This window comes from Phacochoerus africanus, chromosome 16 (assembly GCF_016906955.1).
Source record: "Phacochoerus africanus isolate WHEZ1 chromosome 16, ROS_Pafr_v1, whole genome shotgun sequence".
Lineage (NCBI taxonomy): Eukaryota > Metazoa > Chordata > Mammalia > Artiodactyla > Suidae > Phacochoerus > Phacochoerus africanus.
Window position 1 is genome coordinate 18,651,131 of NC_062559.1, and position 23,308 is coordinate 18,674,438.

At 37.0% G+C, this 23,308-nt stretch overlaps 1 protein-coding gene across 2 annotated transcripts in view; it reads right to left on the reverse strand.

The window, feature by feature from the left end:
* The window catches only part of KLHDC10 (kelch domain containing 10), a 55,732-nt gene that overhangs the window by 25,833 nt on the left and 6,591 nt on the right, over positions 1–23,308 (reverse strand). Inside the window, exon 2 of one of the 2 annotated variants that reach the window (XM_047763142.1) lies at positions 7,009–7,095. The exons of the other annotated variant lie outside the window; for it this stretch is intronic. Within the exon in view, the coding sequence (XP_047619098.1) occupies positions 7,009–7,095 (87 nt within the window). The remainder of the gene's footprint in view (positions 1–7,008; positions 7,096–23,308) is intronic. 2 annotated transcript variants of the gene reach the window in all.

The window sequence follows — 23,308 nt, forward strand, 5'->3', positions numbered from 1 at the left end:
ACTCCAACAATGTGGTTTCATGCATTTCTCACCTATGAATGAAATTGAGCACCTTTTCATGTTTATTGGTCAAATGGACTGTTCCTTTGGGGAAGGGCCTGCTCATTCTCCTATTGAGATGTTTTATTGATTTGTACAAATTCATTACATATGTTTGAAATAAGGACATTCATTTTCCACTATATAATTCTATATTATTTGAATTATTTTTTGGCCATGGCCATGCCCATAGCACATGGAAGCTCCTGGACCAGGGACTGAACCTGTGCCACAGCAGCAAACCAAGTCACTACAGAGACAATGATGGATCGTTAACCACAAGAGAACTCCTAATATTATTTGATTTTTAATAAGCATATACTATAAACTCTACAACAAAAAACTGTAAGATCTTAAGCACATTTTACTTTTTTCCTATCTCCATAACCTGTCATCTGAGATGTTACAGAATGTTTTATACACACACACATATATACCATGTTTATATTTATCCTTCTATACATTTAGAAATCTTTTCTTAATAAATATATGAGGCTTCACAGTCCACGTACTTAGAGGCCACTTTTTTTTTTAGGGCCGTACCCTCGGCATATGGAAGTTCCCAGGATAGGGGTCTAATCAGAGCTGTAGCTGCTGGCCTACACCACAGCTCACAGCAACACCGAATCCTTAACCCACTGAGCGAGGCCAGGGACTGAATCCCCGTCCTCATGGATACTAGTTGGCTTTGTTACCACTGAGCCACAACAGGAACTCCCAGACCCAATTCTTAAGTTCTACTGGTATCTTTGCACACTATAGCTTCTTGAAGGGTCCAAACTTTCCTCTTTCTTGGATTTTTCATTTTACTGGGAATACCTCTTCAAATAATTTTGCAGAAAGGGTGTGTTTCAGAGTTCTTGTTTACTCTGACCCCCGTTTAAACATTAGTGAGGGTGAGTTCTGGGTTCAAAATAATTTCCCCTCAGAATACTGAAGACACTTATCTTCTAGCAAACCATGCTGCAGGTGAGAAATCCAACACCAGTCTGACTCTTAGTTCTGAGTCTTTCTATGTAGCCTGCTTTTCTATCCCTGGACTCATAAGTAATTATGTAATATATAGATAGATGCTTTTTGTTCTTACATTTTTCTAGCTTGTTCCTTGGTGGGCCCTTTATACTTGAAAACTCACAGTCTTTCTTCGGCATGGGGAAATATTCTTTACTTTTTCCCTTCCATTTTCATTCCTCATGTAATTCTATTAAGTGGATATTGGATCATTTAGATCTATCCTCAAAGTAGAACTTTCCTCATCTACTTTCTCTTTTGTCCTCTCGTTTTATGGTCTATAAATTTCCTCTATTTTATTTTCCTAAAAATTGGTTTATCTTAAATTTAACGTTCCAACTGTATCTTTATTTCAGCCATCAAATTTCAATATGGAACTAATCATTTAATCATTCCTTTTTTCTGCAAGGCACTTGACTTTTTATTCTTCATCTTAACCCAATTCACTCCTGACTCTGAGGAAACCTGCTGTGACCAGAACATCCTCAACTTTCATTCTGCTTCCTTAGTATCTTTGTTTCCACCATGGTCAGCTGTTTCATTTATTCATCTTAGTCATCCTCTTTCAAGTCTAGTTTTCCTCAAATGCCCGTTGAGCCTGGATCACTTATTCATACTAATAAATGAAGGAATACACTGATTAGTATTGTTACCAGATATGGATTTCCTCAACAGTTGTATTACTCTTGTTTCCAAACCTCCAAATAGGAGATGTTTGGTTGTAGGTCTCTGCAGGTAAGTGGTACACTGACAGACAGGTTTCTCCTTACAAGGAAAGAAAAAGCAGTTTTGCCAAAATAAGGAAGGCTGCATTTTGATGCAGTATAATCATTTAAAGTACATCAATCCTTGGTGGATCTCACTTTCTTCTCTTGCCTCCATTCCACCCTCCTCATCCAATCTACTGAGGAGTTCCATTACCTAAAGCTCTGTTTTGGCCTACACTTTCTCCACTGCCACTGCCTGCTCAACCCATCCCCCAACAGATCCCCTACTCTGCTTAAAGAGCTTTTCTCAGAGCTTTATCTTGGAACCAATGCCATTCATTGCCAGGGAGGGAGAGGAGGAGTAAGGGAAACAACAGTTTTGAAGATAGTCCCTTAATTAGTTGCCCCAATGTTCCATTTTCCCCCAATATGCTCCTTCCTCCTACACTTACTAATTCTACCTTAGAGTTTCAGAAAAGGGCTTCTAGTGAGTTCCCACTGTTGCTCAGCAGGTTAAGAACCCCGCTAGTAGCCATGAGGATGTGGGTTTAATACCTAGCCTTAACCAGTGGATTAAGGATCCAGCATTGCCACAAGCTGCAGTGTAGGTTGCAGGTGTGGCTTGGATCCTGTGTTGCTACAGCTGTGGTGGAGGCTGGCAGCCACAACTCCAATCAGACCGCTAGCTTGGGAAGGTCCTTATGCCACAGATGTGGCCCTAAAAAGGAAAAAAAAAAAAAAAAAAAAAAAGAAAGAAAAGAAAAGGGGCTCTATTAAGAAACTCTTGGGAGTTCCCTGGTGGCCTCATGGATTAAGGATCCAGTGCTGTCACTGCTCTGGCTTAGGTCACTGAGTGTTGTGGGTTTAATCCCTGGCCCAAGAACTTACACATGCTGTAGGTACTTGCCAAAAAAAGAAATTCTCTGACTTCTAGCATGCAGCAGAAGTACCTGTTTGGGGTTGCGTTTTATTCTATTCTGGGTTCTCCATCATTATAATTTCAACTGCTTTCTATTACTCTGAAATTCCTCAAATGTTCTGGTATTAAAACAATAGCAAGAATGACAGCAGCTAACATTAATTCAACACTGACTAAGTGTAAAAACTCCTCTGAGTGCTTTGCACATATTACCTCTCTTGATACAACAATGGTAGGAGGTTGATACTATTATCATCATTCTAATTTTACAGATAAGGAAATTGAAGTGGAAAAAAAAAAAGAATAAGAAACTTGCCCAAAGTCATACATTTGTTAAATCGCAAAGCCTGGATTCAGACATAGAAAATCTGGCTTCAAAGTCTCCCTTTTATGGTTTTCGATACAATTATGATTCATTCTTTTTTGTATGTCTGTTTTGTCATTTTCAATAATATCTGAGAATATAGGCGGGTAAGTGGGTGTAATTGGTCCATCACTGGTCCATCCACACAGTTTTCACACCACACTTTTAATGGGTAGAAATACCTTTTAGAGAAGATGTAGGGTCTAATGAAAGGATCCAGTGAATGAATCTAACAACAGAAAATGAGCTTTATGAAACTGTTTAATTAGAATCAAAAGAGGTAATATGTAGGAGTTCCAAAAGGAGCTTGAAAGGAGGCTTGAAAGTGGCAATTTCAAAAGTATAGATGAGGTTTTTTTTTTCTTGCACCCCTACCCCAAGGCATACAGAGTTCCCAAGTCAGAGATCAGATAGAGCTGAGCTTTGGTTGTGACCCAAGTTGCAGCTGTGGCAACGCAGGACCCTCAACTCACTGTGCTGGGTGGGGGATCAAACCTGGGTCCCAGTGCTCCCAAGACACTGCCAATCCTGTTGAGCCACAGTGGGAACTCCAAAACTCCAACTGGTTTTTGTTTTTGTTGTTGTTGTTGTTTTAATCTAAGGAAATACTAACAGCATTTTCATATTCTAACAGCAGCTCGTTAGTTTACTGTCACCACCACCAGAGAGAAGTTGAGAATGTACTAACGTTTCAGTCCCATCCTATTCCCTGACAGTGGCCTTACAAATAATTCAATTCAGATACATATGACAGACCTACTACATGCACTATGCTACAAACTGGAGATAAAGAAATGAAAGGTAGTGTTCCACTGTCCCTGCCCTTACAGAGCTTACAGTCTACGGCAGGCAGGCAGGCACAAACAAGTAAACAAAGATTATAATTCAGTGTGATAGGTGCTACGATACAGGCAGGTACACAGAGGGTGCCATCAGAACAAAAAGGCAGGCTTTCCAAGGAGATGTCCCTGGAAATAGCTCTTAGACAGAATGTTCAAGGCTATGCTCTATTGGTCATCTTCATCATCTTTTCCCTGCGTCTCCCCTTCCATCCATCTATATAACACCTGCAAAAGAGAAAATGGTCCACACAGAAAGCTGGATGCTTTCTTGACTCTTCCCTCCTCCTCTTCAACTGGTCATCAAGTCTCACCTAATTCCACTTTCTTATATTTTAAATCAAGTCCCTACTCTCTATTCCTACTTAACTACCTTACTTGCAGCTTCCATGATTTCTCACCTTGATAACTGTAATAACCTCGTAACTGGTCTTTCGATTAAATTTCTTCACTAATTAAATAAACAGATCCCGAAAACTCCCCTTAGGTGGTGTTCCACTTGGTCTGGGCCTTCTCCAGCTGCTGCTTTCCGCATTCTTTCCCACTCAGCCGAACTTCCTACAGTTTTCTGCAAGACCATGCTCTGTTTTGTCTAATTGCCTTTACTCAAGCTACCTGGTCCCTGTGGTTTGAGATGTTCCAACCCTCCCCTGCTAACTCCTACTCGGACTTAAAGTACACCTCTTCTGAAAAGTCACCCTGACGGCTACTGCTCTTCCTCTGTCTTCCCCACAAGCAGAGTCAGGTACCTCTTCTGAACGCTCCTCATCAGGACACTGATCACAAAGAATTACACGCAAATTACTCTATAATTGTTTCCGAACCTCTATTATCTAGATCACTGAGTTAGCACAAAGCCTGTTACACAGGAGGCAATCAAGAAATACTGAAAGAATGAAAGAATGAACGAACGAACGAGGTTAGTTAAGTCTGAAATCTGATGAGATAACCAAAGGAGATAATGGAGAGGACAGAACACTGGAGCAATATCCATCTTTGTGAGTAGGAAGAAAGAAGCTTGTGAAGGCAACAGAATGAACAGTCAAAGAGGTAGGAAGAAAACATCTCAGATTGTACAGCAAAGTAACCCAAAAGAAGAGAAATTTAAGAAGGTGCAGGTGGTCAACAGATCAAACACTACAAACAGGTCAAAGAAGATGAGAACTAAGAGAAGGCCGTTGATTTAGAAGCGGTCCATGGGGATCTCGATGTTGCCAGTGCTGAGGTTACTCCCACCGCCCTCTTCTCAGCACTGCCAGAGACCGTCTTCCTCAGCCACAGTTTGTGGCAATAGAGGGCTTACAAAAACCACCAGAGGTACGAAACTTACCTGTGCTAGTCTCTTTTGTCCATGCTTAAAATATTGAAAAACAGAGAACACACAAAATAAAATAAAATCCCACTGCCCAGATATAAAATTATTTCACTATTTCCCTTGTTTTTTATGTTTATATTTGTACTAAATTGATAGTATATTGAATTCTATCCTAATTAAACAATTTCTTAATTATACTCAAATTTAGTCAAAGTTAGCTTTCTCACTGTAAATAAATTAGCTTTTTAATTTTTAAATAGAAAAAAATGTTATAGAAAAATGTTATGGAATTAGACCACTGCTTGGCCACACATGCAGAATTTTTTTTTTTTTTTTTTTGGTCACATAGCACTAAAATTATCTCAGTTTCTATCAACAAAATTATTTATGCTAAAAGGGAGGAGAGCACCCTAAGTATTTTATCTTGACCCATTTAGGCTAGATTTTATTTTTGTCACGCTATGGAACTCAGCTGCTAAAAATAGGTTAGGCACTAGGTATAGAAACATTTCTAGCTACTGCAGTATATTTTTTTCCTAGTCTCTCTCTCTTTTTTTTTTTTTTGGTAAATAATATCTTCAGTCAAAATTAGATATACTGGCTTATAAATAATAAGGTCTAAATTAAGTGTACTTATCTGACTATTTGTTCTATCTAGAAAAATAGTGTGAACCAGAGTTTTCATCCCTCTTCTGAGATTTTTCTCAGTAAGGAGTATTTTTACTAGAAAAAAATTTAAAAATAGAAAGAATGCAACATTTCTAAAAGTAAGAATTACTAGGTCAAGGATGTAAACATTTTTAAAGCTTCTGATACATACTGCCAAATTAAATCCAGAAAGGCTGTGTTAAATCTACACTTCCTTCAATATATGAGCAACACTTTACAATACCCTTTCCAGCACTGCGTATTCTTATTTTAGTCTTTGCCAACATAATAGGAAATATATTATTTTAATTTGTTTATGACAATAGTGGAAACAAATATTTTTTCATATTTACTGAACTTTCTTTTTACAAATTGATTATTCATGTTCTTTTATCTATTTGTCTAGTGGATATTTGCTTTTAAACTACTGATTTATAAGAGCTCTTTATATATTTGTGAAATTAACCATATGTTATACGTGTTTTTTTTGTTTGTTTTGTCTTTTGTCATTTTAGGGCCACACCTGTGGCATATGGAGGTTCCCAGGCTAGAAGTCAAGTAGGAGCTGTAGCCGCCAGCATATAGCACAGCCACAGCAATGCAGGATCCAAGGCGAGGCTGTGACCTACACCACAGCTCACGGCAACACCTGATCCTTAACCCATTGAGCAAGGCCAAGGATTGAACCCTCGTCCTCATGGATACTAGTCAGGTTCATTAACCACTGAGCCACAATGGGAACTCCCTCTTTATCTTTTCATTCATGGTTTTTGTTATAAGAGGTTTTTAATTTTATTGCCACATAAATTGATTTTTATCTCTTCCTTAAAATTATATTTAGAAAATTCTTTCCCATACCCATATTTTATAAATTATTCAAAGTTCTTTTTAATATGGTTACAGTAGAATAAATCTGATATCTGTGAGATGATTTATTTCTACCATCTAATACACATTAAGTGATTCTGACTCCCTAAAATGTATCATTACAATTCCAACAGTGGTCAATATAAAACGTAGGTTTAAAATTAGGTCCTAGACTTTCCTTGATCCAACTTTAGCTGATTAAGACAATTTTTAAAAACCAGAGTTTTGAGTTTAGAAAATTCATTCAAAGTTCCCTTTAACCCATTTTAAGCACAGATCTCTTGCTAGTTATCACCCACCTCTCAAAAACCTGTTAGGGATCCTTATGATGGGACAGGACTGAATGAAGCGCCTCCTAACTGGGTCCCATCGTATTTTCTTCTTACCTGTTACCACAATTATCAGCAATAAGTCAGACACATACAACACATGGCAAATAATACATAGTTACTGTAGTTATAAAGACAGAAAAACAGGAAACAAAACAATACTTGAATACAGAAAGAAGTGATGTAAAGTAGCATTTAACCCTGTTTTGTAAGTCAAAACAAAATTAAATTAATATATAAACAGTGATGAAGGTTTTCAACTCATCCTCAAAGGAATACAAATAATTATGTGCACCAGTTTTTGGAATTCTGGTTCAAAAGAATATGCATTCAGTAATCACCAATGCCATCTTGTGGCAAAAATTCACCAGGAGCTTTATAAACAGATTAGAAACTATGACATTTTTAAAAGTCAGTGAATGTTAAAAAAGGGAGCTCTGACTAAACATAGCTCCTGTTCTCTTCCAGGTTTGGCATTCTTTTTATCAGTTATACAGTTAAGAGGATAAAGCAATGGGTACCATTCTTTAAATATGAAATACGCTGATCTTTCTATAATTAAAATTTTATGTTAGCAACCAAAAAAAAAAAAAAACATTTAATACCTTGACACTTCCACTGGGGTTGGAAAAAAGAGAAATTCTTCTGCCTCCCCAGGAAGTAAATTAACTGCATATTAACCCCAATTAAAACTCGTTTCCTTATACAATAGAAGAAAAATGTGAAGCATAATAGAACTGTTAAATGGGATAATTTTCTTTCTTCCCAAAGGTTTGATAGCTCCCAAAGACAGTTCTTACAGGCAATTAAAACAATTACTATTGGTATAGAATTTAAAGTTTACAAAGAGCTTCTACACATATTACCTCATTTGATCCTCCAATAACCCTCTATGGATTCAACAGTCATTTCATCAAGCACCTGCTATGCCCTGAGCCCAAGGGCTAGGCTTCAGTAGCCAAAGAAGGATAGGACTCCTATCCTAAAACTTCCTTTCTTGTAAGGAAGGCAGATGCTTAAACAAATAATTACATTCCAGTGAAGCAATTGCTCTAACAGGGGCTATAAAAACACTTTGATGAAGGTATTATCACCTTAGTTTTACAAATAAGGAAGCTAAAGGAAAGTTAAAGTGACTTAATGCCAGAACCAGGAGTCAAGCCTGGGCTGTCTGATTCTAACACCTGCCTTCTTTGTACTACACCACACTTAACCTGTGTCAAATTCCTTAGAAAGCGTATGGTTTTGGCAACTGGAAATACACTTACATGTTCAACAAGATCTGGTTTGTTTACTGTAGTATTTGTACAAAGAAATACACAAATTGTGTGTAGTGAAATGGCATTGCCTGCACATGTATACTTAATAACATGGAAAAGAGAGACTGTGGGCAACGGGAAGAATTATTTACTTTGCAAAAGGGTTTATCTGTTAATCCTTTAAGTCTTTTAAAATCAGTAGCTCCCAAATGTTGGTCTACAGATCACTGTAAGACTAAGGTGAAGACTTACCAGTCCAACACAAAATAAGAAAAACATGGACAAGGCAGTGAGTTTTTTATTTTTATTTTTATTTATTTATTTATTTATTTATTTATTTTGGCAGTGAGTTTTTTAAAAAGCTAAAATGTTCCATTTAAAAGTCTGTCCTTGGAGTTCCCATCATGGCTCAGTGGTAATGAACCCAACTAGTATCCATGAGGACATGGGCTTAATCCCTGGCCTCGGTCAGCGGGTTAAAGACCCGGCATTGCCATGAGCTGTGGTGTAGGGTGGAGATGTGGCTTGGATCTGGCATTGCTGTGCTCTGGTATAGGCCAGCAGCTACAGCTCCAATCCAACCCCTAGCCTGGGAACCTCCATATGCCATGGGTGCAGCCCTAAAAAATTATAGAAACAAACAAACAAACAAATAAATAAATAACAAAATTAAAAGCCTGTCCTTGGATGGAGTACCTGCTGTGGCACAGTGGGTTAAGGATATGACTGTGGCGTCTCAGGTCACTGCAGAGGCATGGGTACCAGCCCCAGCCTGGTGCAGTGGTTTAAAAGATCCAGCATTGCTGTAGCTGCAGCACATATCACAGCTGTGATCTGGGCTCAGGAACTCCCATATACTGCAGGTATGGGCATTAAAAAAAAGTCTGTCCTTAGAAGTTCCTTTGTGGCACAGCAGGTTAAGGATCTGCTGTTGTGGTGCAGGTCGCAATTGCAGTGCAGGTTCAATCCCTGGCCCAGGAACTTCCACATGCTGTGGGTGGGTCCAAAATTTAAACAAAAAATTTTTTAATTTTAAATAAATAAAAGCCTGGCCTTTTTTCGGAAATTAGAAACTTCTGTTATAAAATATTCTTCTATTTTATAAGATGAAGGTGACAGGAAATGGTAGTTGATTTTATTTTTTAATATTCTTCCTTGGAAAAATAGAAAATTTGCAAGCATAGTATAGTCTCAAAAATTTTTATATATATATATATTTGTTGTTGTTTTTGTTTATAGATTTATGACATCCAAAAACTGGAGAGCCACAGTATTAAATCATTATAGTATTTGTCAATGACTTGTAAGTCCAACATTGTAAACCACATTATCAAAGGATACATAAGATGTATAAGGAACTTCCCTTGCCCTCAAGAAGCTTATATTCTAATTAGGGAGACAAGACAGACACATAAAACAATCATATAGCAATACAAGACAGAATATAACAAGGGATTAGCTTAAAATTTGACATTTTTATGTATCAAAAAAGCATTAAAATGTACATACCCTTTGACCCAGCTATTCCACTTCTAGGAATTTATTCCTAAAGAAACAATCATAGATGCATGGAAAGATGTATGGACAAAGATACTCACTATGATATTATTTATAATGGTAAAGAATCAGAAACACTTTCGATGGCCAATGATAGGGAGATGGTTAAGTATGCTAAATAAACATACTTAAATATATTCATATTCTACACACCAATAAAAGTATATATAAGGATATTTACTAACATAAGAAAACATTCACAATACATTGCAAATGAAAGGTGCAAGGTACAAAACAGTAGTAGAGTATGATACCGTATTAACAAAGAAAAAAGTATTTGTATATATCCATGAAAAATACAGGAAGGATATACATCAAATTTTAATAGTGGTTATCTCTGGGCAGTTATTATGAGTGATTTTGTTTTTTTCTCCTTAGTGCTGGTCTTTATTTTCCAAGCATTCCAAACTTTGAGTTAGGCATTACTTTTGGACTGGAAGAAAAACAATACCATATTATATATATTTTTGAAGCTATAATAAGAAAATACTGTAAAGAAACATACCAAAGTGTTAACAGTGGTTATGATTTGGGTTGAGGATTACCACCCCTTTTATAAAATGCCAAAATTCTAAGATGTATTTTAAAATGTAAAAATATAAAACAAATTTAGAATAACAGTGAGAGAGTAATATTGAAATTACTGAACCAAAACTATAATCAAAAATCCTTTTTGATGTTTTCTCAGAGCACTGTCAAACATCTTTGGCCTGTTTCTCTCTCAGTAACAACATAAGTCTGTCACAGGCATAAGCTAATGTTGACTCTATGGAGATTATTCACGCAAAGTAGGCACTAACTTCAGAACCCATGTTTTCTTCCTTCAGTCAAAGAGCAGAAAAAAAGAGAAACCAGCAATACAGCAAATATATGCATTTCCAATTTCATGTAAAAATATTCCTGAAGTCTTATTCATTGAAGCTATAATTTTTATATATTTGAATGCCAATCTTCATTTGTAATCACTTCTACTCCTCAAAACAAAACCAAAAAACAATTTCTTCAATCAGTTCATTGATATTTTTTGCTAGCTTAAATTTTTTTCTTTTTTTCTTTCACTATACATATGACATAGTCATAGACAATCAAGACGGTAGGCTGAGAGCTCTGTAAGCAAGCTCCCCTCCCCTCAAAGCCTCAAAAATAATAATTAAAAAAAATTTAAAGAAAATCTGTAACCAAAAGAAAGCCAGAAATGTTCTTAGTAAATCACTGAAAGATGAAAAGCTGATTGAATCAGCTTAAAGGAGGAAATCACAGAGTAAACCCAGAGTAAAGGGTTACTGCAAGTGGTCTGAACAGCCCTCACAGTAAACTAAGCCCAGAGGTAGAAGACAGCAGAAAGAAGTAAAATAATTTATAGAATTTACAGCATGACTTGTTAGGGGAGAGCACAGAAATTACAAAACGGGTCAACCTCTCTCACCATTTACCATTTTGGTTCAAGCATTATAGAATTGAGGTATGGATCAAACAAGAAAAGTGTCATTCCCCAGGTAGAAACAATAGGTATAAATACTTGGATCAGAAAGACAGGACAGAGCCCTGAGTAGATACTAAACCTGAGGCAAAAGAGGAGACAGACAGTAAAGAAAACTGGCATTTAATATACTCTTATCTTAGCACATTTCACCTCTATGCACAATCAGTGGATACCAATAAACAGATGTAACATTCATACGAAGGCTAACAAGGACTCTCAAATAAAGATGAATGAGCACAAAACCAAAATTCAAAACAAGAAAAAGAAGTATTAATGTGACAAACAGAACTCCCAAACAAAGGGAGTTAACCTTAGATTAAGTACAATTAATAATCTGAGATATGCAAGATGATAATACATTTATTAAAAAAGAAATAAACTGGGATTCTTAGAAATTAAATTTTCATCACTGAACTACAAACCTAATTAAGGACTGAAAAAATATAAAGAACAAACTAAATTAATAATCTAAAAGATGGAGGCAAGAAATTAGTATAGAAGGAAAAAGAGGTGGGATGCATTTTCAAAAGTTCAGATAGAAAAGAGAATTGAGGAACCACTATCAAAACCCCATCTGCCATTTTTGCAAGCTAATCTGAAACTTCGTAAACACAAGGAACTCAGAAAACCAAAACAACCCAAATTTTAGCACTAAGAGATAAATAAATGGTAAATGAATGAAAATTGCTGGTTCTTGCCTTTCTGTTGCTTGTCACTTCTGTTGGTCATTAAAACATGTTTATTTCCCCTGCCCTGCTTCATTTTTTTCTGTTTTCCTTCACTTGACTCTTGTCTCTTCTGACATTCCTCCTCTAACATTTGTAGCAAAAGGTAGGCCTAACATAGACTTCTTTCTTTCTATAAAAATGAAGTGATCACAGCACATTAAAAGACATCTCCAAATCTTAAGCTTCTCTTTGTTGTTCTGGTTTATATCACTAGTTATTCAAATGCTACTTTGCTGAAAAAACAGCCTTGCTAGGTGAAGCGTTCCATCTTTGGGGGAGGAAAGGAGCACAGGAGGAGCTATATCAGGCTCAAACTGTTCCAAAAGGTAGATGTGATATTGAAACCAGTGTTTATAAATGACGGAATTCTAAGCTATACTATCCTTCTTTAGAGAGAATAAAAACAGGAGTTCCTGCCATGGTGTAGTGGGTTAAGAATCTGATTGCAGTGGCTAAGGCCACAGCAGAGGTGCAATTCCCAGCCCTGTGAAGTAAAAGGATCCGGCATTGCAGCAGCAGCTGCTGTGTAGATGGCAGCTGTGGCTCAGATTCAGTCCCTGGCCCAGGAACCTCCATATGCTGTAGGTGCAGCCATAAAGTTAACAAAAACAGGAATTCCCATTGTGGCTCAACAGTAATGAACCGGACTAGCATCTACGAGGACTCGGGTTAGATCTCTGGCCTCGCTCAGTGGATTAAGGATCCAGTATTGCTGTAAGCTGCAGTGTAGGTTGCAGACATGGCTCAGATCTGGTATTGCTGTGGCCTAGGCTGGCAGCTGCAGGTCCAATTCAATCCCTAGCCTGGGAACTTCCATATGCCATGGGCACAGCCCTAAAAAGGCCAAAAAAATAAAAATAAAAACGAAAACAAAAAAGCAAAGAATAAAAAAAAAATAGGCTAAAATTTTTACAGAGTAAAAAATAATGAAAAAGTACTGTAATTGGGAGTTCCCTTCATGGCTCAGCAGTTAAGTAATCTGACTAGGATCCATGAGGATTCAGGTTTGATCCTTGGCCTCGCGCAGTGGGTTAAGGTTACGACATTGCCGTGAGCTGTGGTGTAGGTCGCCGGCACAGTCTGGGCTCAGATCCTGTATTGCTGTGGCTGTGGTGTATGCCGGCAGCTGTAGCTCCGATTCGACCCCTAGCCTGGGAACGTCCATATGCTGTAGGTGAGGCCCTAAAACGCAAAAAAAAAAAAAAGGTACTGTAATTCATAAACCTGTGTTAGATTAATATATTAACTCTGGATCTAACAAACAAAAATCCTAGGAATATTCCTGATTTAAAACAGCATCATCACATTCCTAATGTTTATGAATGGCTGCTAAGAGCTTGAAATAAAGTTTTAAATTAAAAAAACCCCACCCTTTTGGACCAGCTTAATCTTTTGATGGGAAAAATTAACTATAAATATGCTACGAACTATATGTATACTAGATGGTCTCTAGAGCTCTAAAAATTCTACAATTTTCAATGGTATCAAATGCTCTAAGAATCTTAGAACTTACCTAGTGCAATGGTTCCTGAGATGCTGGACTAGCTGGCTCATTTGCAAGCTTATTAAAAATAATAAAAATAAAAACAAAAAGCAGATTACCAGGTCCATCCCAGTAGGTCTATCATATTAATTTCGGTAGAGAATCAGGTTCTATTGAAACTAATAAAACATATTGCTCTCAGTCCAGAAAAATACATATATAGGCTCACAATTTTAAATATGATATAATCCTTCTGGATCATCCACAGACTCATGAAGTTATGGACCCCAAGTTAAAAAATTAAAAAGACCTAGAATGTTATAATTGTTTTCAAAGGGTAGTTAAATGGAGGAAGGAATAGATTTATTCCATATTCTATCAGAAGACACAACTAGGAGAAACCCATAAAGTTGCAGCTGAATTTAAGGCAACTCTTTGAAACACTTATAGCCAAAAATAATCTGACAGCTCTCTCCACAAATAAGCAGCCCATTAACTTAGATTAAAATAAGTAGACCAGAATTCCCGTCGTGGCCCAGTGGTTAACGAATCCGACTAGGAACCATGAGGTTGCAGGTTCGGTCCCTGCCCTTGCTCAGTGGGTTAACGATCCGGCATTGCCGTGAGCTGTGGTGTAGGTTGCAGACATGGCTCGGATCCCACGTTGCTGTGGCTCTGGCGTAGGCTGGCAGCTACAGCTCCGATTAGACCCCTAGCCTGGGAACCTCCATATGCCATGGGAGCAGCCCAAGAAATGGCAAAAAGACAAAAAAAAAAAAAAGTAGATCTCTTTAAAAGAGGTTAAAAAAAAAAGATTTACTGTAGCACGACTATGGAAAAGATTCCCACATTCAGCAAAAGATAAAGCAAGATGATTTCCAAGGTCTTTTTCAACTTTAATATTTTATGATACCAAAGAGTTTTAGAAGAAGGGGGGAAAGGAAAAGATAAAAAGTCAATTTCAAAAGATAACAAGTCAATTTCAAAACTTTTTTTTACTCCTTATAGGTTGTTTTCCATGTTTAAGATTTTTAAAATACCCCAAACTGTCTGCATTTGTGCTCTATGTTAGCTATGCCAATGTGCCTTCTTGAAATGTAAACTCTAGCCAAAGGATCTATTTTTCTTAATATCATCTCCTTCCTTTTTATCTCAAGCAAAATCTCATTAACAAGCAAATAAAAAACAAGAATAGAATATATTCTACAACTCTAGAAAATATCCCAATCAATTTCTTCACTAATAGCTACCTGAATCCTAATTATACTGAAATAAAAGCGTATAGTAATAACCCACGCAAAAGCGAGACTATATTCATTATTTGGTCTTTTCTTACTCCTAGATTTCTTGTCCTCTATAACTTGAGTTTCCAGAGAATAACCTCTCTCCCCTAAAATAGCCCTGAGATAAAGGGGGGGGGGGGCGTGTGGAAAAAAGACTTATGTACTGGGAGAGTATATATGTAGGAGACTAAACATGAAAAACAAAACAAAATCAAAATACATTTTTGACAAAGCTTGCTGAACTGCAATTCTAAAACCTCCCTTTAAGGAGCATCAAAAATGGGTAGCTCTTTAAAGACAAGAGTCCTCACTATTTCTGCAAGTGAAACTGAGGAACTAAGGAGAAGGAAACTACAAATTCTGTTTGGAAATTACAAATACAGTTAAATGATTGTATCCAAAAACATCATTTATTACTTTTGCTACCCATTCTGTTCCTTAATTAAAACTAGAAAAGTGTTAGTTTTCAAAGAGAAGACACAACTCTTCTCTATGAACTCACTTTCCTTTCTCTCAGGTTACCATTTTCTGTTGGCAAATGCAATGTCTTCACAGAAAATATTTAGACTTGACCAAAAGCAATCAGAGCTTGTGTTGGGCTAAATCTGGCAAAAAGCTACAAAATCTTCCCTAGATAACAAATTTGTAATGTCTGGTTTTTTGGATTTTTTTTTTTTTTTTTTTTTGCTTTTTACGGCCACCCCGCAGCATATGGAGGTTTCCAGGCTAGGCGTCAAATCGGAGCTACAGCTGCTGGTCTATACCACAGCCACAGCAACGTCAGATCTGAGCCTCATCTGCAACCTATACCACAGCTCAAGACAAAGCCAGATCCTTAACCCACTGAGCGAGGCAAGGGATCGAATCTGCGTCCTCAAGGATCCTGGTCGGATTACCGCTGAGCCACGATGGGAACTCCCCGTCTGGTACTCTTAAAAAACATTTTAAAAAGCCAAATATTTAGAAACAAGCTATTGTGAAAAACTGATAATCGTCCTATTATGTAACAAGCAGAAAGCCAATTAATAACTCAAATGCAAAACTAAAAAATGTCAGATACGAATATAGCCAAAGTAGACATGATTTCTAGTAAGACATTTGCATGAAACATTATTCTCAGAAATACCAGCTATTCTTTACTCAGAAACAAAAATTTCAAAAGATAATGTTTCACAAGAACGTCCGCACTGAAGTATTTTTTCTATATATGAATAGTTTTGAACTTAATAACTGAACAGAAAAAAATTTGATGTAGCTTTAGAAGTTATTTCTCTCCCTGAATGGTGTGCTCAATGTTTTCTTTTGTATATGCATGTGTATTTAAAATTAAATACATCACCTCTTTCTAAGGTACCTAGTTTGGAGTTCATGTTAAAAATTTCCCATTCCTGGATCAAGTTTATCTGTTTTTGTGTGTTTTAAGGAATTTGTTTTATGTGACACCAAGATATTTGTGGTTAGATTTGTCACATCTGATTCAAATTAACTGCGTTAACAGTTTCTTGATGAAACCATATGGCAAGAGCTACTGTGGGTAAAAAGGGAAACAACATTTTAAAATGCACCACTCAACTCCATTCAATGATTACCTACCCTTTTTTTTTTTTTTGCCTAATTACTTCCATTTCTCTATCTAGTCTTTTTTTTTAATTGAGAATTAATTATTTTAATATATCATTGTATTCCATATTTCTCTATCTAGTCTTATAGACAACTCAATGGTAATACCTTAGATAAAGCTTGGAGTAAATTCACTGACAGTATAGTATATAAAAGAGGGAAGAGCATGAGAAGATCAAGCTGAATTCTAAATACAATAGAAAGCCTCTGAAGGATTTTGATCTGGGAAGTAATAATCATAGTTGTGCTTTGAGAAAATTCATCTTGTGTCAGTATACAGAAGGAAATAGGAAAGGAAGGCTGAGAAAGACAAAAACATTACAGGTTTCCCTTGCTATCCTAAAGTAGACTGTTCCTAATGAAACCTTTATTAAGCCAAAATGGTGTAATGCGAAGAAGCAATTACCTTAATTACCTTTGTGCTAACTGATGCACAAAATAAATCCCGATAAAGCACAGATGCTCACACAAATAGTGCAAAGCTATGGTGGCTTGAAGTTGACATGCTGAGTGTAGTTCCTAAGGAAGGTGCTTGGCAATGCCACTCTGGCTGCCCAGGGTATGCACTGCCTCTATAACAGCTCACTGCAAAACAAATGCTGAACCCTATTTTTGCGTTTCAACTTTTTTCATAAAAGTAAAACTCCTGGAGTTCCCGTTGTGGTGAGGCAGAAATGAATCTTACTAGGAACCATGAGGTTGCGGGTTTGATCACTGGCCTTGTTCAGTGGGTTAAGGATCCGGTGTTGCTGTGAGCTGTGGTGTAGGTTTCAGATGTGGCTCGGATCCTGTGTTGCTGTGGCTGTAGCGCAGGCCAGCGGCTGTAGTTCCAATTAGACTCCTAGTCTAGGAACCTCCATATGCCGAGAGTGCGGCCCTAAAAAAAAGAAAAGTAAAAATCCTCTTCAGATTTCTTCCAGTTAGTGAAAACAGGCACTAACGTAGGTCTTTCTTAAAAGTAAAGTTAAGCACAAGGCAAAACTTAGAAAGCTGGGGCTATCTGTATTAATACAGTCCAATTTGAGATGTAAAGGCCTAAATTACAGCAGAATTGAGACGGTCAGGCAACAAAGAGCACAGCGCAGTGGTTAAAAGCGTGGACTTTGGAGCCACATGGCTGTATCCAAATCCTGACTCTGTCCCTTGCTAGTTATATGGCCTTGGACAAGGTCTTATCCTCTGGACCTCACCTTCTTTCTATGAAAAGACATTGAAAGTACCCACACCTCACTGAAGTATGAGTAAATGTTTATAAAGTGCTAAGTTAATAATATTATATGGGGAAAAAATATAAGGACTTAAAAGACTAGCTGGATGGAAAAGCTGAATAAAAGAAAGAGATATATTATTATGAGTTTTTAAATTTGATAACTTAAAAGCTTTAAAAATACAGATACTATAGAGCAAGTTGGCAATATTTATCACTATGCATAGCACAATGTTTCTGAAGAAACAATCTAAATATCTATCGTGTGGCTGATAAATATCTGCACATCCATACAATGCAATACTTTCAGCCATGAAGAAGAATTAGATCAGTCTAAACGTGCTTATATAGAACAATCCCCCAAATATATTGTTAGAAGGAAAGAAAAAAGAAAGAAAAGGACAGGTAGAGAATATTTTATGTTATACTCAAATTTGTCCAAAAATAAAGATAACGTATACCTATATATGCAAATTCTAATTCTGAAAAGGTACACCAGAAACTCTAACAGATGATACCTCTAGGGAGAGACTAGAGAACTAAAGAAGTTCCGTATCTTGGCTGTTGTAAATAGTGCTGCTATGGAAGCTTGTATTTTTTCTTTAAACATCTGTACCTGTGGCATATGGGAGTTCCCAGGCTAGAGGTTGAATCACAGCTGCAGCTGCTGGCCTATGCCACTGCCACAGCACCACCAGATCTGAGCCATATCTGTGACCTATGCCGCAGCTTGTAGCAACACCAGATCTTTAATCCACTGAGTGAGGCCAGGGATTGAACCCACATCCTCACAGACACTATGTTGGGTTTCAACTCACTAAGCTGCAATGGGAACTCCTGTATTCCTTTTAGAAGTGGTGATGGTAAAAGGTGGATGACAATAAGCTTTACCAAAATCAATGATGCTTCAAGGACAGAAAAGATTTAGGTGATTCTAACTTTAAGCAGATAAATAACAGAAAGAGATGAAGTATTAGCAGGCAGAATGGAAAGGAAAACTAAAAATACAGAAATGAAATCTTCATTGGAAGTAGCACAAAGCAGTTTAAACATTGTTGAAAACATATTTAAGGACCTGGACAACAGGACTGAGAAAAGCAAGCAAGATATAAGTGAACTCTGAGTTCCCTTCGTGGCTCAGGGTTAACGAGCCCGACTAGGATCCATGAGGATGGGGGTTTGATCCCTAGCCTCACTCAGTGAGTTGAGGATCCGGTCTTGCCATGAGCTGTGGTGTAGGTCACAGACACAGCTCCCATCCCACGTGGCTCTGGCTGTGGTGCAGGCCAGCAGCTATAGCTCTAATTCGACCCCTAGCCTGGGAACCTCCATATGCCGTGAGTGCAGCCATAAAAAGAAAAAAAAAGATATAAGTGAACTCTGAAAACCATAAAACATTGTTGAAAGAATTAAAGAAGATCTAAATAAATGGAAAAACATCCCATGTTCAGGGACTGGAAGGCTTAACATTATTAAGACTGTAATATATCCAAACTGATGTACAGATTCAATCCAGTCCCTATGAGAACTCCAGCTGAGCTCTTCATACAAATTGGCAAGCCGATTTTCAAAACATATATGGAATCGCAAGGGATCCAAAACAGCCAAAACAAACCTGAAAAAGAATAAAGCAGGATAATTCAGATTCTGATTTCAAAACTTGCTATAAATCAATGGTAACTGAAGCACATGGATAGACATATAGATCAATGGAATAGAATCAAGAGTCAGGAAATAAACCTATATATGTTTAAGGTGAACTGATTTCCAACAAGAATGCCAAGACTATTCAATGGGGAAAGAACAGTCTTTTCAACAATGTTGATGGCACAACAAGATAGCCAGCTGAGATAACTCTTACCACATACCAAGCATAAAAACTAGTTGAAAATTAATCAAAACATGAATGTTAGAGCAAAGTATAAAACTCTTAGAAAAAAACACAGAGGTATGTCTTCATAACCTTGGATTTGGCAAAAGATTCTTAGATGTGACACCAAAAGCAAGAACAGAAGAAAAAAATACAATAAACTGGACTTCGTCAAAATTTAAAACTTTTATGCTTCAAAGGATACAATTAAGAAAGTGAAAAGAGGAGTTCCTGTCGTGGCTCAGTGGTTAACGAATCCAACGAGAAACCACAAGGTTGCAGGTTCGATCCCTGGCCTTGCTCAGTGGGTTAAGGATCCAGTGTTGCCGTGAGCTGTGGTGTAGGTTGAAGATGTGGCTCGGATCCCAAATTGCTGTGGCTCTGGCGTAGGCCAGTGTAGTGGCTACAGCTCCGATTCAACCCCTAGCCTGGGAACCTCCATGTGCCACGGGAGTGGCCCTAGAAAAGGCAAAAAGACAAAAAAAAAAAAAAAATTACAGTGAAAAGCAACTACAAAGCAGGAAAAAAAAAAAAAAACCCTGCAAATCATATATCTGATAGGGAATTTGTATCCAGAATTTATAAAGAATTCTTACAATTCAATAATAAAGACATATAATCCAACTAAAAATTAATCAAAGGATCTAAGAGACATTTCTTGAAAGAAGACACAATTAGTCAACAAGCACAGGAAAAGATACTCAATATCAATCACAGCTTTTTTCTTAAAAAGCTAATAAAGAAAGAGGAAAGGAAAGATAATAAAAAGAAAAAGGAAAGATGCTTGACATCATTAGTCATCAGATAAATAAAAAGCAAGAACTACAATGGATGCCACTTCATACCACTAGGATGATCAGAATCAAAAAGTCAGGTAACAATAAGTGTTGGCAAGGATATGGAGAAACTGGAAACCTCTTACACTGCTGGTGGGAATATAAAACTCCAGCTACTTTGGAAAACAGCTTGACAGTTCCTAAAATGAATAAATACAGAAGAGAGAATTGCTAAATGAACAATGATTCTATACCTAGGTATATACCTAAGAGAAATGCAAATATGGCCTCACAGAGAGATCTGTACACAAATGTCACAGAGATCTGTACACAACTGTTTACAGCAGCACTATTTATAAAAGCCAAAAAGTGAAAAAAAGCTATATGTCCATCAAAGGATGAACAAAATGTGGTGCAACCATACAATGGAATATTAATTAGCCATAAAAAAGGAATAAAATACTGACACCTCCATCAAAAGAATAAACTTTGAAAACAGTATGGAAAGTGAAAGAAAGCAGTCACAAAAGACTTTCCATTCACATAAGAAAATCCATAATAGGGAAATCCTAGAGATAGAAAGTAGATTAGTGGCTCCTTAGGGCTGGGATAATGAGCAGGGGAGGATGGATGCAGGGACAAGGGAGTGACAGCTTAAAGGACATGAGGTTTCTTTTTGAGGTGATGAAAATGCTCTAAAATGGACTGTTGTAGTAACTTCACATATCTGAATACACTAAAAAACCACTGAACTGTACGTTTTAAAAGATGAATTAGGAGTTCCTGTCGTGACGCAGTGGTTAACGAATCCGACTAGAAACCATGAGGTTGCGGGTTTGGTCCCTGCCCTTGCTCAGTGGGTTAACGATCCGGCGTTGCCGTGAGCTGTGGTGTAGGTCAAAGACGCGGCTCGGATCCCGCGTTGCTGTGGCTCTGGCGTAGGCCGGTGGCTACAGCTCCGATTCGACCCCTAGCCTGGGAACTCCATATGCCGCAGGAGCGGCCCTAGAAAAGGCAAAAAGACAAAAAAAAAAAGATGAATTATATAGCATGTGAATTATATGTCAATAAAGCTACTAAAACCATATAAATGGAAACAAAGCTTAAAAGGATTAACTACTCTGTGCCAAATAAAATAAATTAAAAATTGAATTACAAGATACTAAGAAAATTACAAGAAGCCTACAACCTACAGTACACAATTCAAGTAGTGTTCAAAAGAAAATTCAAATTTTAACAATTAGAAAGGATGAAAATAACATTAAGTATACAACATAAGAAGATGGAAAACAACAAAATAAACCTAAGAAATCCTAGAGGAAGGATTTAAAAACAGTGAGAAAAAATTTACATTGGTGGGAATGTAAATGGCTACAAGCACTATGGAAGACAGTACACAGATTCCACGAAGAACTCCAAAATAGAATTATCATATGATCCTGCAATCCCACTCCTGGGCATCTATCAGGGGAAAACCATTACTCAGAAAAGACATATGTACCTCAGTGTTCACTGCAGCACTATATACAATAGACAAGACATGGAAGCAACCTAAATGTCCACTGACAGAGGAATGGATTAAGAAGATGTGGTATACACACACAATGGAATATTACTCGGCCATAAAGAGGAATGAAATAATGGCATTTGCAGCAACATGGATGGACCTAGACATTATCATGCTAAATGAAGTTAGACAGTGAGACACAAACATCATATGCTATCACTTATATGTGGAATCTAATAAAGGATACAATGAACTTATTTGCAGAAAAGAAACAGGCTTACAGACTTTGAAAAACTTATGGGGATGGACTGGAGGTTTGGGATAAAAATTTTCTAAAATTAGATTGTCATGATGGTTATACAACTATAGATATAATAAAATTCACTGAATAACAAAAAAGAAAGACTTGTCTAATAAAACCATCTGGGGTGGATTTTCTAGAAATATCAGCACAATAATTCTTCATTAGTTTCATTTCAATGTTTATGAGGGTATACATGTCAACACGGGCTGTTATGCAATCACTAAAATTTATATTTATGAACCCTGTATATCAAATATTTTCTTTTATGAATTTATGTAATTTAATAACACATGAAAAGTGCAGGACATTTATCTATATATATGGTTTCATCTATGTGAAAAGTACATAAAAAAGATCAGAAAAAAATACAGAACATGATAATAATAATTTAAAAAAGAAAAGAAAAAATATAACTTTTTTTTTTAATCCAAGAGCTGGTTTCCAAATAAAAACAAAAAGGGCAAGGCCTCACATGTACAAGGTCAGAAGTGATAGAAAGTAAAGAGATAACGCATTCACAGACACAGGAAATTTTTTTCCCTTTTTTAGCCACCCCTGAGGCACCTGGAAGATCCCAGGTCACGGATCAAATCCAAGCTGGAGCTGTGTACTACACCACAGCTGTGGCAATGCCAGACCCTTAATCCCCCGTGCCAGGCCGGGGCTCGAACCCACACCTCCACAGAGAAAAGCTGGCCCACTGCACCACAGCAGGAACTTAAAAGGAAAAATTTTTTTAAATCATAAAGAGTGTCTTGCTTACTTCACACAAATAATTTTGAAAATCTGGATGAAATGGATTATTTCCTAGGATAATATAAACTAGCAAAGCATCCTCTCAGAGATATAAATTATAAGCAGTTAAAACATCATAGAAGTAGAGAGGTAACTGTCAAAGAGCCATTCTCCCCCAAAATACTCAAGTTCCAAATAATTCACAGTCAACTCGATCAAACCTTTAACTTCAAAGCCATTTAACTGGAGAAGAAAAAAAAAAAAACACAGAAAAATAAAATTTTGAAATTACTTTTATGAAAGTGGCATACTCCAACAAAGATAAAACATAGAAAGCTACAAAACAATTTAGCTTATGAGTGATGCAAAATGTCTAAATAAAGTTTAGCAAATAGAACCCAGGAGCACATTTAAAATAACACTACACAGGAGTTCCCGTATGGCACAGCGGAAATGAA